Genomic DNA, 17,544 nt, shown 5'->3' with positions numbered 1-17,544 from the left:
GTATTGTACCACAAAAGAAAGTGACAGTTGCATATCTTGGGCGATTTTTTTTTTGTGGGGGCTTTGTCACCACTAATGCGTCTTATGCGATCAGTGGCCTGTAGATAGTTCCAATTGGAGCTGCTTTCGTTAGTACGAAGATAGGTCCGCTGCATGGTGAAAGAGGGACCAACACAAATAAATGGCTAATATCTTAGACAAGAATCTAAGCCGACAAACGCTTTTGGACCTGGACTGCTAACTAATTTGCACGATTATTTTGAGGAGAAATTAGGTAATTTTTGACAAAGTTTGGCGATGGCATCCTCTCCCTCTTTTTTTTTTTCAAATAAAATCTCTGTAATATTCAAAAAATATCGCAAGATGCTGTGCGTATTTTGAAGTTGTTCATCAGAAGACGAAGACGAATGATTATATGATGTTTATCTAAATTATTTAAATATTTTTAAAATTTATTTATTTTTATTTTTTTAATATATATACGTACGATCATTTTTTTTTTTTTTATAAATATTTTTGAAACATGCAGAGCATTCTATGTTCCGTTTTCTTTTTGCATGTATGTGAGAGAGAGGAGTGGTGGGGGAGGGGGGCTGGTTGTGAAGAGAGATTGGGTTAACCTCAAGTGTTTTCTATTCTATGCGTAGCTTTCTGTGAACCTGCCAAAGTCTCAGTTGTTATTACCTAGCGGAAGTGCCTTACAATCAGCTCCTTCGATAATTTTGAATATGGAGTGACTCCGTTTCTTTGGGTGGTAGACTTCTCTTTTTTTAGTCAAAGGTATTTCATGATGTTTGCTTGGAATTTAAATACTATATTCAAAACATGAGGCAACCTGATATTGCCTCCATTAGTTATGATGGCTTACAATTTTCAATAAATTTTATTTGGAAGTTGTGTTTGAGCTGTGAGAGTCATGGAACATGAGCTTAGATTTTTGCTTGAAGGCTGAAATTAATAGCAAGCAGTTTAGTCTGTCTTCTGCCTGCTGAATTTACAAGCTTGTATGTTATATTTCAGATGATGATTGTGAATTAAGTTTTGACATGGTTAAACACCCATCTGGCTTCTCTTCTCTGAGAAGGCAAAAGAAACGAGTTCAGCCTCTATTGGTGATGGGAGAAATCAAGAACAAATGGAGGAAAACAACTGAGAAATATAGCTCTAGAAATGTAGGGAGGTTCTGGTTTTAATATTAATCGGTGTTCCCTAATATAATCTTAATATTACATAGTTGATCCAATGACAAATTGGCTCTAATCCAATTCAAAGCTTGTTTCAGTCAAGAACTCGAGGGTCAGGTAGGTCAGTCTTTGCTCCCGTGTACAAATGACCATTTCTTGGAAGTTGGCTTTAACCCAATTCAAAGCTTGTTTCGGTCAAGGACTCATGGCTCAAGCAGGTTGATCTTCGTTCCCATCTACATAAGGTATTATCCACTTCAGTCTCTAACCACTGTGACACGAGACCTCATGGTTTTGTCCTTAAGATATCTTATAGGAGAGAGAAGATTTTATTTTATATAAACTAGATTTTCTCTAAAATTAGTCAATATGTGACTAATGATATTCTGCCACTTACATTATGACAAAGCCCACCAATTCTTGATCCATTCATGATTGTACGAAGGTCTGGATTCCTAGATCACTTCTCTACTTGTCCAATTTTAAAGCCCAAAAAGAGCTGGCGATCACCGAAGATATTGAAGAAAGACCAAAAACAGATATCATAAACATTACTATTTCTTTATATGGATTACAAAACATCGGATCCTAAGCATCGGAATAGACTGTCATAAGGAGGTATTTGTCGCATAATCTCGAAAAAAGAATGCAATTATAGGATCAACTAAGAACCTCAGCTACACTGTGGTCAGCCCACCAAAGTTGGGCCCCTGCTTGGCTAAGGATGGGTGCCCAGATGTTGTGCCCTACGTTGGGTCCAAGCCTTGTCATACTTTGGACACAAGTTTCATTATTTCAAAATGATAAGTTCCAGGTTTAGGTCATTGAAGATCCCAGATCATGAGATCAAAGAGTCTTATATCCTAGGATAATTATAAAGAATTAAAAGAAAAAATAAAGGGTTGTTTGCTTGCCTTTAGCCAGCACTACCCAGAGAGCAGCACTCCTCATATAGCCACCTCTCCATCTTTCCCACCAAGGCAGGCTGGGTTCTCACCTGCATTGTTGGATACCAAGGCTTTTGATTCTCGTCTTTTATGCATACCAACGTCCAACAACACCTCAAGGCTCGCTCTGACGACCTCTTCCTACTGACTAAAAGCATCCATCTTTTCCATCTTGACTCGAAGCCGCTACCCATTGAGTCACCATCTTCTCATTTGCCTCAACTCTCACGTCTGTGCCCTTTATACTTGGAAGGGAGTTTTGCCATCGGTGGAGCTTCCAAGATAGAAGAGCCCTGCCCTCCACTAGAATTCTCTCCTCCCACATTATATTCCACTATATATGGAATATGTTTTAGTTGGTTTAGTTTAATCTAAACACTAACTAAAAATAAGTCTTCGATAATAATATTTAATAGTTGATATGATAAAGTTAAACTTTACGTAACTATTGTGGATAACATCATCTCAACTTTGTATAATTAATTCAGATATTGTCTCTAATAGATAAAGTATAGTATAAAAGGACATCTCTACAAACTTGATCCCCAACTCGTCTGAGAGATGGTAATAAGTTTCTCACCATCGAAAATACTCAAAGTGGGATTGTAATAAGTTTCTCTCCATCGAGAATATTCAAAGTTGAAAAATCAAGATATTGCTCGTGAACAATAGCACATCCAGTTCAGTTTCTTCTTGTGATTACAAATAGACTTTCTCTCCATCGAGAATACTCAAAGTTGAAAAATTAAAATATTACTCATGGACAGTAGCACATCCAGCTCAGTTTCTTCTTGTGATTACAAATAGACTGATTCCAGCGATCAAGAGATCACGAATAAACTATTGTGGTTACAAATGGGTTGATTCCAGGGATCTAGATATCATAGATAAAGTATTGTGGTATTAGAGCCAAATAACCTATTTAGCATAAAGATTGAAACTTTATATTCATATAAAGTTTTCATGGATATAAATCTAATCGGCCACCCTAGTTGGTTGTCTGCCATCAGAGTTGTCATGACCAGAACCCATCCACGAATTCTATAGAGGACTTGCGATATTTTTATTATTAAATTATTTATTTTTAAAGGGCCTAAAAGCATTGTTAAATAAACTAAATAAATAAATAAATAAAATGGAAAGAGAGGAAGGTGATAGTGGATTTCTTACTGTCGTGTGCTTTTCTTCTCCATTCATGATGGCCGGACTCCAGTCAACCTCCGACAGCCGTTGCGCCTAGCCACCGCATAGGTCCTTCAGAGACCACCCATCATCCAATAAAATAAAAAATGATAAAGGGGGTAAGGAAAGAAAGGATCTATCGGATCTCAGTAAATCGATGGTCTTCCCTCTTGATCGTTAGAAAAAAGGGTCGGAGTTTTGCAGAGATGGTAGTGGTCCATTGATCCGAGCTTTTCTGATGGCCGCCGATCGAGATTTTGGGGAGAGGATCCACGACTTTTGCCCCTCTTTCTCTACTAATCTCTTGCAATGGTTGGTGAACCAATAGTCGGGATGACATTTTAGGCCGATGCTTGTGGTCGGTCGGTGACTAGCCGATGGAGCTTTAAAGGAAGGGGTAGCTGGCCATGAGGTTTTTCACCCTCATTTTGTTGTAAAATTGGGAGAAGAAAGGAGGAAGAAGAAAAGATTAACAAGTTTGAATTTTGGATTCTAACCCGAAATCCAAAAGCTAATTGATTCTTAAAAAAGAAAACTTTTGCAATTTAGCCCCTGATGACGTGTTTTATTACATAAAGATCTTTATAAAATTGCATTTTGATCCCTATAGTAAAGCTTTATTAAATAAAGTCCCTAGATGATTATTTTGTCCATGTAATAAACTTTATTATGTAAAGGTCATCTGTTAATTGTGATAAGATTCCTATCATATGGTTTTATTGTATAAAAATATAAATGTATATATTATATAGTTAATTTATATGTTATTTGATTTGTTTATATCCAAATAAAGTAGTGCAAGCCCATTATCATGTTCTCAATAATGTATTCTGTCATGTTTTGCATTAATATTTATTAGCACTGTTTATAAAAAATTGAAGGTTTTTAGTTTGATTAATTTAGTACGATCATCAAAGCTGAAACACGTAAAACCAAAAATTTAATTTGTATAATATATAGTTTGGGATAAATATAATTGATTCAATAAAATTTTAATAGTTTCATAATTGTGTCTAAGCTACTGCAATGTTGATTCGCTCCCAAAGGAGCATCTTTATTCATCTTAGATATTTAGATGGGTGACATGGCAGGAGTGTATATTGGATCGAGTGCATCTGTACATATTACCAACAACTTAGAGGTTCCTGTCAAAAAGATCTTTGATTGAAAGTGAATGATCCATTCTCATTGAAAATCAAGAATATTTACTTATTAAGGCAGTTGGATACTATAAGATAGACTTAAATTCTAGAGTAGATTTTCATATTTTTTTGAAAACTCTTCTATATTATGGTATCAGAGATTGGGGCACATCTCTGAAGAAAGGATCAAAAGGCCAATAAAGAATGGGATCTTATGATCATTAAACTTAACTAATTTTATAACATGTGTTGACTACATAAAGATAAAGTAGATATACACATCTAAGAAAGATGCCAAAAAGGGTGATGAAACTTTAGAAATCATTCATATTGATACATCTAGATTTTTTTCTTTATATTCAATGGTGGAAAGTATTTCATCATATTTATTAATGACTATTCATGATATATGTATTTATATCTTTTATTTGATAAAGCTGATATTTTTTAGGCTTTTAAAGAATTCAAAACAGAAGTAAAGAGACAATCAGAAAAAGTGATTAAAGTAGTTAGATTTAATAGAGGTCATGAATACTATGGTAAATATATAGAGTAGGATAAAGGCTAGACCATGAAATTCTTAAAAGAATAGAGCATTGTATCCTAGTACATAATGTCAAGCACACCAAATTAGAATAATATAGCTGAAAGAAGGAATCGGATGCTTAAAGAAATAGTTCGGACTATGATAACTTATACTATCCTACTTATTTCATTATGAGCTAAGGCTATAAATATAGTTACACAAATGTTATATAGGGTTTCTACCAAGGCAATTCAAAGAACTTCTTATAAGTTATGAACTTATAGAAAACCTACTTTGGAATATATGTATATATAGTGGTGTCCAGCCGAAGTCAATATCTACAACCTATAAAAAAAAGTGTTTAATCTCAGAATGACTAATGATTTTTTCATTGGTTATTTGGAGAGGTCAAAAGAATATAAATTCTATTATTCATCTCGTACATTATAGATAATAGAAATTAATAAAGCTAGATTTTTAGAGGATGACATACTTAATGAGAGGTGGAGAATCTCGAGATATTTTTTAAAAAAATATAGAAAATAAATTCAATATCTGAAAAGCAGATTGAAATGATGATTCCTATTATTATTTCTTAATATAATATTTAGGAAGGACCACCATCAAGTGCCACTCTATGAGATTCTTACTGTCGAAGAAGTAACTGTCCAACCACCGTCACAAGCAAATCAAGTAACAACTTTTTGGAGACCTATTAGAATAAGAAAATATGCTATACCTCCAGATTATGTGGTATATCTAACTGATATTGGTGAAAGGGATGACCATGAGATGTTCTTACAAGCTATGAAAGATGAGAACTCACAATGGTTGGATATTACAATAGTTGGATGTTATGAAAGAAAAATTATACTTTGTGGATAACAACCATATTTGAGAATTAATTAATCTATCTGAAAGATGCGACCAGTAAGTTGCAAATGGATCTATAAGACCAAAAAAAATTCCAATGATAAGATTGAACAATCTTCCTTAATGATGATCTAGAGGAAGAGATCTGCATCGAACAGTCTGAGGATTTTTTATTGTCAATGAACAAGAGTACATAGTTTATAGATTAAAAAAATTTATATATAAATTTAAACAAGCTTCCAGATAGCAGTATTTCAAATTTAATGGGATGATCATCTCTTTTGGGTCTAAAGAAAATACTATTGATTAATATATATACCTGAAGGTCAATGAGAATAAGTTCATAATTTTAGAATTATATGGATAATATTCTGCTTGCTAATAATGACCTTGATCTACTTAAGAAAACTTAACAATTTTTATCCTAAAATTTTGAGATGAAAAATATGAATAAAACTACTTATATTATCCATATTGAGATTCATAGAGATAGATCCTTAGGATTATTTAGACTATCTCAAAGTACTTACATCTCTAGAGTATTAGAGAAATTTGAGATGGAAGAATATTTTGTCGGGTGTGCTCCTATTTTAAAAGATAATAAATTTAATAAACTTCAATGTCCAAGAAGTGAGATTGAAAAGAAAGGAAATATGGTCCATAACCTTTGCATCAGTTGTCGAGAGTTTGATTTATATTCGTATTTGTATGCACTCAAACATTGCTTTGACTACATCATACTTGGACATTATCAACATGATCTAAGAAGGAAGCATCAAAAAGCTATAAGAAAAATCATGCATTATGTGTAAGATATAAAAGTTTACATGTTCATATACAGACGACAGTTTGGTCATTTTGAAGTAATAGGCTATTACGATTTGGATTTTGCTCAATACATCGATAGTAGGAAGTCTATCACCATATACATCTTTTTACTTACAGAAGGTGCTATATCATGGATAAGTATAAAATAAAATCTTGTATACTATATCTGTTATAAAAATAGAGTACGTAGCCTATATGAGATTTTTTTATAAGTTATAAGATTACGAAATTTTATTATAAGATTTAAAGTTATTGACTTTGTTAGCAGATCGATAAAGATATACTATGATAATAATTCTATAAAATATTTTCCTACAGTACAAAGAGTACAAGCACCTTTCAGCATATTGATATAAAATATTTGGCACTTTGTAGGAGAATAAAGGATATAGTGTCTATGGAATATATTAATAAAGAGTTGATAATTGTAAATCCATTGACTAAAGGATACACTCTCAGGATTTTGAAGAATCATATGGGATTTATTAGCTCATTTTATGATTGATATGTATTAGATACTATATATAAAGTTATCATATTAGATTTTATAATAAAGTTCAGTTATTTTATTTTATGTTGATTAGCTGTTTATCATGTGATATAAAGAAGATTATAGAATAAATATTAAGTTTTATCTATTCATAAAGTAAAATTTCATATAAAAAATTTGATTACGATGTATCATTAGTGTGTAATGTATGGAAGGTCTATTGATTGATAATGCATTTGCCATTATAATTTGCACTGATTATTATTTTGTAATCAAATATACAGTATATATCCTATGGAACAATTAAATTTTTAAATATGGATCCACATCATTTTTTCAATTATCAAATCCAAAATAAAATTTTATTAAAAATTTTTAAAATATTTTAAATAATTAAAACGAAGATGATTGCGTTAGATGGACCAAATGGAAGGATGTTGTAATTTATTCAATTAAACCCCATACAAAAGTGGCCTATACTAATACGTATGGGAATTTGTTTTAATTAGTTTAGTTTAATCTAAACTTTGACTAAAGATAAGTCTTCAATGAAGTGATAAGGACATAACTGATAGTTATTATGATAAAGTTAAACTCTACATAACCATTGTAGATGACATTCATCTCATTTATTCAGATACTATCTCTGATGAATGAGGTATATTATAAAAGATACCTTACGGACTTGGTCCCAACTCACTCGAGAACTTGTAAGGTTCTTCTTATCGAGAATACTTGGAGTTGGGATTGAAAAACTAAGATTCTACTTGTGGACACTAAAGAATACATCAAACATCTAGCTGATTCAAATATTATCTCTGATGGATGACGCATGTTATAAAAGAATATCCCCTATGAACTTGGGCTCCTACTCATTCGAGAGCTCGTAAAGTCCTCCTTATTCGAATTCTTGGAGTTGGAATTGGAAAACTATATCTAGCTCGATTTCTTCTTATGGTTGTAGTGATTCTAATGATCATGGACAACATCGATGACTTCTTCTCCAAGTAAGTTCTATTAATTTATAAAATTCTAATAATCCCTTCTCTCTAGAGAAAAATAAGGGGTGGTGGAGGGCATCGTCCCCGTAGATTTGAGAACATGAAGAATTTGGACGGGCCGTCAAAAAACACACTAATTCATCTACAGTAGTAATGAACGACTTGGATGGGCCAGAGGATGGATGAAATGACCCAAAAGAAGCTGAAGGAATCCGGTTTTATCCTACGCAATGCGAGCCCTAGCTTAGCATTGAAGTAGAGAATCCGATGCTGCAATCACAGGTGTCAGAGTATTACGCAGAGGCTTCCTGATTGGTCCTCAATTCAACCTTTACTATTCATACATTGGTAGGTTCTCATATGTACTGCAAACTGTTTGGGGTCTCCAGTAGTTTCGGGACCAAAAAAAAAAGGCCACGGAGTGTCTCGAAGGAAATTCCACATACATCCCTTAATAGACTATCATTTTTTACAGGTATTTAAGTTCAAATTTTATATAAAGGCTGCGAATACTCTATGTGCAAAATATGATGCACAATTGCTCAGGTCCTTAGACAGCAAAACAATTATTCTGAAGTTCCTAAATAGATTCATAAATATTTGGAGGCCCCTCTTTTAGTCTCCCATATCCCATGTTCATAAGTTCAAATTTTATATAAAGACTGTGAATACTCTGTGTGAAAAATATGATGAACAATTACTTGAGTCCTCAGACAGATAAACAATTATTTTGAAGTTCCTAAATAGATTCCTAAACATTTAGATGTCCCTATGCTAGTCTCTCATATCCCATATTTGAAATGGGTCGCACCAAAGAATTCCTCTGGTCGAACCGGATAAAAGAAGATCATCTTTTTGTACCATGAGTGTGCCCGAGGAGAGGAATGCTATAGCACAAAGGTGCACAAAAGGCATTGTTGCTGCGAAAATGAAGGCTGCTCTCAGTGGCAGTAGAATCCATAATGAAAGTCATAGGATGACAAGCATTGGACAAGAAGCATGGCATCATCACCTGACAAATGTCCAGAAGTGTTTAGTTTAGACCTTGAGATGGCTGGCCTCATGAATGCTGCACACTGATCTCATAGATTAGTATCTGTGCTCTATACATATTTACACAAGGATGAGCTTGTCTTTCTTCATTGGAGCAATGGAGTTCACCCAGAGCCATTGGATCCATTCTGTGGCCAGTGGCATATAATTAGGGATATATGACATACCTCAACCAAGAATTTCCGGGGTGAAGGGAATTCCACTAGAATATCAAAGGGACTATAATGTTGTTTAGGATGCCATCACAAGCTTAACATGCGCTTGGTAATCAGCATTTTGGAATTGTGGTTTCCAGAAAGGCAGGCCGGTTTGGTTGCTGGAAAGCCCCATGTTGCATTTACTCCCTATGAGTGAGAATGGAAGGAGCTCAGCTCCTTGCCTCCCACACCTAATTTTCCAGATAACAAACATCATTTGGGGAAGAAAATCACACACACAGCAGTTTCAAGCATCCAAACACATGCCAAACCATGTAGAGAAGATTATCCCAGACTCATATTTCGAGCTTCAAAATGCTGATCTTTGAATTGCAAATGATGTTAAAGAGTGAAATTCCACTTGGTACCATGCTACTTTACAAAACTCCATTGAAGAATACTCACTGATGAAATCTAAAAAATGCACTGGCAATCAATGGTAGCCTCAATATGCTAGGAGAGTTCCTTATTTTGAAAGTCATCAAATACGACATGGTTTTCATCTTCTATGAACAAAACATTTAACCTGTGATCTGTATATATTCTCTTTCGAGGATTCTGTGTTTGATGAAAATTGTCCGAACTAGTTTTCCTTAAACTGCATCTCTCTCAGAATATCTTCCACTGTCCCACCCAGGAATGTTAGCAGTAGCCTCGTTCACCATCTTTACGAGCGTAACCTGCACAAATGCAATCATCAAATGTATGAATAGTGCCAGCATTCAGATGAGGTACATTTAGTATCTCGATTAGCTGAAGGACAGCTATTTTCTGGACATGCACATACAAATTTCTCAGCAGTAGCAACTGACATGCACCTTGCCCTGTGAAGCCACCCAGTCCACCCATGCATGGTGTCACAACCAGGCTTTGGTGCAGCACCATTCATTGGTTAAAAGGATGTGCTTCGAAGGCAAAGGAATGGCAAATTCAGGGTCACATATAAATGCTTATGCTAGCAAAAAAGTCTTGACCTTGGTAATAGCAAAAGTTGATATGAAAACCACAGAAAGTCACCACTGATAATCAAATAAGGAATAATTGATTGAATTTTCTTTAAAGAAAAGCACCATTAATTTACACTTTTTCTGACAACTACAACAAATCCAATCCTCTCTCTGCAACAAAATCCCTTACGTGGATGGCCATCCACAAGAAAGGCAGCGTAAAACCATTATGCATTAATTATGCATCCTTCTCCACTTGCAAGAGGCCCAGGGTTCAATATATCTCTCTTAACCATTCCTTTTTCTTGTGTGAAATAGATCTCCTTTTGAGTGAACTGTTGAGGGTGTTGGGAGCATATAACTAACCAGTCACATATTTACTCCTTTTTCTACTAGACCTTTCTTGCTTATAAACTTAGGACTCATAATCCAAGATATCCCAATTCTATCAAAGAAAAAATAGGCCATCCCTTATTTTTTCCTTTCTTTTTGTTTTTCGTTTCCTTGTTCCTTATTTTCTTATTTGCTTTTCATAAAAATTATTGTTGCATACATGTCGCTCACTTTCTTCACTTTATTTTCTTTTCATTTCTTTTTTTTTTTAGGGAGCTATCTCCCTAGTCGAACATTAGCCGCCGATACCACGTGAAAGAATAAAGAAAAATCACATGTGACTATGAAACAATTAGATTCCCCCATCTTAATAAATGGACTTTATCCATTAGGATGAAGAAAAAAAAGTGAAATCAGGCCTTCCGCTAAAAATTAACCATGCAAGATTCGTTGTACTGATTGGTACCATACCATATTGGTAAGAATTAGCACACAATCTCGTACCATACCAATAGTCGATACATCTTGCCATCTCGTACTGTACTGCATATCGATATTGTAATAGAATGGTGATAGTACGGGATCCAATATCGAGACGGCAAACCTTGAAACCAAGTCTCTAACTCTATATTCTCGATGGCATCAAATGATGAAGAGATGAAAACACAACGGAGGAGAAGATAAGTACCACAACATTCTACTTCCATTTAGTCAAGCACATCACGATACTGCAACCAAACTCCCCTTATTATAAAAGGGTTGGCTTCTATAACTCACCTAGCTATGGTCATTTGGGTCTCTGCAATCACCATGAACAATTTTATCCAAATCCTTAAAAAGGTCAATAAAAAAAGTGAATGAATCTAAGTGAACTTTTATTTCTCCACCTGCTATTAGTCACACAGCTTGGCTCTTTCATTGACTTATTTATGGCCACTTTTTAAACCCATTGAGGCCCTTCTTTTTATTGGTTTAACCTTTTAAGCCACATCCACAGCTACTGATAAAAGCTTGCATCATTTTGACATCGCACTCTGGATAGAATCATGGCACTGGTTCCACATTTCAGTTATCAAATAATTCATAAACATTTCTAATTAGTTCCTTGTTCAGGTTTAAATAAAATTGGATCTACTAACAGTACTTTCATCCATCCTATTATGTGGATGGTTATGTAACATGTATGGCTCATATTGTCTTCCCAAATGAAATACTGATGCCCACAGAGTAGGTACAATTGTGCAGTCTGTGTTTGCAATCACATCGAGCATCAGAGTTCGTTATGTACATAGCTTTCTACATAAGTCATATCAAAACATTCCAAGTGGACAATGAAGAAAGTATTGTCAAAACCATGTTCATGAAGCTCACATTCAAAGAGTATCCAGAAAGGTAAAAGGTGCAAAATTCAGCAAAACATGAGTGAAAAGACAGAACAATAATGCTCATAAGAAAGAACAAAGTTTGACTGGATAAACAAAGGAATACAAACAAACAGAACAGAAAAATTTTAAAAGAACAAATCACTGGAAATTTCATGCTTGTCCAAAAAAAAAAATACATAGAATTCAGTAGGAAATACTACAGTTAGGACGGAAAAACCTTTTTTAAGAAAACAAAATGTTTAAAAAGTTCAAGGTTTTCCTAGTTGTTTTAAAGGAATTTAGATGTTACAAACATACCACGCTTTCAGGAACTCCTGGAGGGGGTAAGGAAAGGTTTCTTGGTGGTGGGCCACGAAGATATGATCTTTTGTCAAATCGCCATTCCCCAATCTTTCCATAAGTTAGTTCGCCCTGCGTTAAAATAAATCAAGTAAATAAACCCATCTATCCGAGTTCATGAACACATACTGATGCAAAAGCTGGTATTAACATTAAAAAATGATGAAAACACAGTAATGAAAATAAATTCAATTCTTCTAGATGCAAACCCAAAATATTACTATAACGCTACCACAAAAGCACTTGCATACAGATGAAGGATGTGGTTACCTTTAATGAATAGTCACATCCATAAGTATAGTGGATGATATATGTCTTTCCCAGCTTTAAGTCCCAAGGGGGCTGTAAAACATTTTCAGAATACATCAAGAAGAATTTTTTGGAGCAACAACAGGAATATCTGTGTCCAACAAAGAATTAACTTAAAGTAGCCAACTAAAATAAGCAATGCCAAATACCTGTATCATAAAATCTTTAAATAGAATATGTTGCACTCCATGCAAGGCACTGGCAATAGCATATGCATACCTGTGGTACCAGCAGAAACTAATGAGCAACATCCAGGTCGACTTCTAGACATGGAACAAAATCAGAGCATAGTATATGAGATATTGATCCTCACATTTCTAACACCCATCCAAACGCTTTGTCAGTCTCTGGATCATTTTTCATTTTTATAGAGACATTCATCCAAGTAGGAGCAATTTTCTCCAGCTGAGACTGAAGTGTGTTCAATTTAACAGCATGCAGATTAACATCAAGCAACATTACTATATCACAGCAGAAAAATTGAAAAAACTATCGCCTAATAAGAGTAAATATTACATCAAAGAGATCATTAGAGAGAAGGGAAATAATATTATCAACCTAGCATGATTAAAAAGCAACAGGCTTCTAGAACCTGGCATAGACCACTCAATCTACCTTTTGAATAATTACAGGAGAATTGCCAATTGGGTCAACTTTTGTTACCGGACCATTTTCTTCTGGAAAGAACTTCCTTATTATCTTTTCATTTTCAGATGGTTTAATGTAGAAGAATGGGAATGCTGCTGGGTAATTTCCACGAGACAAGTTTGGCAAAGGCTTCACAAAGACATGATCTGGTTCAGCCATTAATATATACCTGCAGTTTTTCTCATCAAGTAAAACAAGCTAATCAGGTCATAGGACAACAAGAAACAAAAGCAATAATGCAACTTAGTGGATGTATGTAACTCACTCTTCCTCAATTTTTGCTTTTTCCAGCCACTGCACAAAGGCCCAAGGCCTGTTCAAGACAATGTAACCCTGGCACCAGCATTTCAGAAACAATGTGAAACATGGTGTCAAAAACAAAATAAAGAGTGATTAGCATGTTTGAATTACTTGCAAAAAGGACTGGTACTTCTTCGGAGAAAGATGTGATTAGTAGTTCTCAATAGAAAATGCTTATCACATAAGCAATAGCGAACAAGCTGCTTTTAAAAATGCCAGAACATCTAACTCATGGATTTTGCTTATATAGAGCACCCATTTCTTTTCCATTAATTTGCCTCATCTAAGAGAAGGGAAAGAAACATTGGAGATGGAAATGGCTTATGCATGTGAATAAATCACAACAAAGCCCTTAATCTAAATAGATCACAACAAAGAAAATGGAGTAAGATCCAAACATACTGAAGAAAAGTGCTTCTACATTATGCATTACTCAACAGCAAATAAGTGAAGAAATTATTCTCTTCTAAAGCATTTTCATTGGACTGCTTTATAGAAAGCCCATTCGAAAAGGCCAAAGCTTCAATTCCATCACCATAACCAATTCCAATCTTACCATACAAAATTAGTCATCACATAAAAGATTAAGTAGGTGTGCATACATCATAATCATCTTTTACTGATTAACCATCAAAAAAGTCTAATCAATCCAAGAAAAGCAACTAAAACAAAGATTCATATCTAGTAGCATGACAAGTTGACGACAGTCTTTTTATGGCATTATTCACGACCATTCTGCAATACCTTCTTTATAATTTGTTCTCTTAAATGTCTTACTTATTCTTTTCAACATTACAAATATATAAACAGCTAAGTTTATAGCAAACTGAGCAAGAAAATTGCAGCAAAGATCACCATGTCTCTGCCATTCTGGTATAATCTTTAAGCAGATGATCATATGACCATGTCATGCCACACAAACATTGGATAAATTCAACAAGATTGCTGCAATGGTTAATTTTGTTTGCACGTAAAGTCCTTTGCTACAAGAATGCAATTTAAATGCAAATTCAAGAAACACCACCACCAAAAGAACAGACAAATTCAGGAAACATTATTGAATGGAAGAATCCTCACCCGATCCATACCATCTGGGAGGGGGTCAACAACAAAGGTAGGGATCTCCTCCATCAAATCATCAGCACTCCCAGAATGCAACACCCTTGTGAACCCTCCCATCTCTGACCCCTTCCTGTTCTTCATCTTCTTGTACCAGTAGTACATTATCCGGCACTGCCACTTGCTGTAAGGCGCATCCGTCGCTGTGAGAGCCACATGGAAGGGCCGCTTGGGTCCCATCGATCTCTTCAACTCAACAGGCATCTCAACAACAGGATCCTGGAACCTCTCCTCAATTAACTCTCTCGATGATTCACTTCTCTGGTTGTGGATTACCGACGTCACAAGGTTGTAGGTTGCCAGGAAAAACCCCAGGGAAATTAGAACCAAAAGAAATGGTGAAGCCTTGGCCATCTTCTTCCTTCCGATTATCCACAGATTCTCACCGCCTCACTGATATTTTCCCCATACGGAAACATCCAAATCAACAGCATTAACAACAATTGGGCATCCACCAGGTGAAAAATTTACATCGATTCTATCTCCATTACTAAAATTTAACAATCAAAACTACGCCGCGCCATCAAAATCACAACTTTTTAACAAAAAACGCCTAAAAATCCAAACTTGATGATTTGTTCGTCAAACACTCCCCATCAGCAAACCAAATGGAGAAGCACCGGCCAAGAAGGTCAAAGAAATCGAATGGAAAAGAAAAAAAAGTCATTTAAAATCGCATAACGTTCCGTCCAAGCAAGCATCTTTTCATCAACCAATCATAATAGTGCCGTCCGGAAACAAATCAAAAGAAAAACCAAATAAAAAAGTAAAAAGGCCAGATCAAAAGAGAATGAGAGAGATAGAAAGGCATACCTCAAAGAGAGAGAGAGCTGTGGTGGGATCGGAGTCGTGGTGGTGGAAGGATTTGAATAAAAAGAAGGGGGATAGCCGGGGCCGCGAGAGAGAAGTGGGAGGGGTGGAAGGCTTCTTATTTATTCATATTTTGTCTCACTCTAATTTGTTATACAGTAGAGAGAGGAGTCGTACGCGTCGGGCACAACGAAGGGAAATTAAAAGGCAAGCGAGAGCGAGAGAGAGTTACAAGAAGGAAAGCCGTTTAATTGGGATTTGGAAGGAGGACGGAGTCAGGGACGCGGAGGCCGAGCGAAGACCGGCGAAGGGCGAATGCAACACCAGTTGGGTGGGGGGACCGTAGACCGGAGCGGAAGGGAAAGGAGAAAATAGGCGCAAAAAGGAAAGATCAAGACTAAAAGACCATACCAAGGAGGAATTCATAGAGTCAACCTATACCATAAATACTATGAACAAAGCTAATGAAAAAAATACCATACCAGCTACAACCATCTCAATACAGAAACTTATTGATTTGGACCATCCAATATAAATCAATATATCATCTTAAAACAAATGAATCTTTTTCCCTTCAAAACAATAAAGTGCCAGCTAGCTAATTAGGGTTAATAATAATTTTTTTATTTAAAATATTTAATCAAATTTGAATAATAATAAATTATTTTTTTAAATAAAATTTTTATTTAAATAATTTAAAATACATGTAGAACAGTTCTAACTAATAATTTCTCCTTCAATATATTTGTTTAACCATCTCAAATTATTATCTAATATTTTTTTTAATAATATTTTTTGTAGCATTATAGATTTAGTCCATCCAAAAATTTTTCGTTGAAGAGATATTTAGGTCTGGCAACAGCCTTAAGTAAGAAAATCTATAAATTTATAGCTTTGTAGGATCTAGAACCATTCCTATAAAAGTGAAGAGGTATAACGGGATAAGTGAGCTTGATCTATGTAGTACAAATTGTTATTAATCGGATCCTTATCTAACTTCGAGGCCTATAGATGATCAACTCTCAATATCAAGAAATTATAGGTTATATTGTGAACCATCCAATAAAAAGTCAATGCCTCATTTAAAAAAGTTAAATTTTTATCTATTCAAAACAATAAAAAATGTCGGCTAGCTAACTATGGTTAATAATAATTTTTTTTTATTTAAAATTTTTAATCAAATTTAGATAGCAGTGAGTTTTTTAATAATAAATAATATATTAATTTTTTATTAGATGATCCAAAATATATATAATAAAATGATTCTATCCAATACCTCCCTCGAGATATCTGTTTAAATGCCTCAAAATACTGCTGCAGTATTGTTTTGTTTTTATCAACTTTGATAGCATTTATGATAATCTAAAGGTCTTATTAGATAATGGGCCCAAAATTCTATGTAATTCATGGCTCAATACATCATTTTTTTTCTCTTTAGAAGATTCGGATTAGACCACTCAAAAGATGATCGTTAATAATTATAAAATATGCTAAATCTGTCCTATAATTCTGTATTTTTTATGATTGAATCATCAATTCCATAATATTTTGGGTTTAACCATCCAAATAGATCTAAATCTACTGAAATTTCTTTTGCGGAAAGGATATTTTGTTTATAATAGCCGGCAACGGAACCTATAAATTTAGAGATTTAGTGGGATATAAATTTTGCAATAAAGATTAAGAGGTATAAATAGGTAAGTGACCTTGATCTATGTAGCACAAACTGTTACTGAAGGATCCTCGTCTGACGTGGATGCAGATGATCCAACACTGGTCATCGGACTTACCCCCTGGATTGAGTCAGCCACTTTGGGTTGACCTTGTTTGGCACCTCCATTGCCACTTGTTGCACAAACATCCAAAGGACAGCCAACCGTCCCGTTTTAAGAATTCTCGAGTCTATCCACAACACACTAACCTCCCCCAAG

At 34.8% G+C, this 17,544-nt stretch overlaps 1 protein-coding gene across 1 annotated transcript; it reads right to left on the bottom strand.

The window, feature by feature from the left end:
• Positions 1–9,863: 9,863 nt before the first annotated feature.
• LOC105057604 (hydroxyproline O-arabinosyltransferase RDN2) lies at positions 9,864–15,790 on the bottom strand. The gene is made up of 9 exons (XM_010940256.4): positions 15,617–15,790; positions 14,762–15,196; positions 13,650–13,717; positions 13,352–13,553; positions 13,050–13,147; positions 12,886–12,955; positions 12,698–12,769; positions 12,386–12,499; positions 9,864–10,103 (listed from the first exon to the last, which is right to left on the bottom strand). Exons 2-9 carry the CDS (start codon positions 15,155–15,157, stop codon positions 10,017–10,019), a joined length of 1,107 nt encoding a protein of 368 aa, XP_010938558.1. The 5' UTR covers positions 15,158–15,196; positions 15,617–15,790; the 3' UTR covers positions 9,864–10,016.
• Positions 15,791–17,544: the final 1,754 nt, after the last annotated feature.

This window comes from Elaeis guineensis, chromosome 14, assembly GCF_000442705.2.
Source record: "Elaeis guineensis isolate ETL-2024a chromosome 14, EG11, whole genome shotgun sequence".
In the NCBI taxonomy this organism is placed as follows: Eukaryota; Viridiplantae; Streptophyta; class Magnoliopsida; order Arecales; family Arecaceae; genus Elaeis; species Elaeis guineensis.
Note: the sequence above shows the minus strand (reverse complement) of the source record. Positions and strands in the feature narration are given on the sequence as shown.

Bases quoted from the DNA above. Each gene is read 5' to 3' on its own strand.
- LOC105057604 (XM_010940256.4), bottom strand. From the start codon at position 15,157: ATGGCCAAGGCTTCACCATTTCTTTTGGTTCTAATTTCCCTGGGGTTT. The intron at 13,718-14,761 runs GTGAGGATTCTT...TGCTGGTGCCAG, and splicing joins TCCCAGATGGTATGGATCGG to GGTTACATTGTCTTGAACAG. The intron at 10,104-12,385 runs GTATGTTTGTAA...GCATTTGTGCAG, and splicing joins CAGGAGTTCCTGAAAGCGTG to GTTACGCTCGTAAAGATGGT.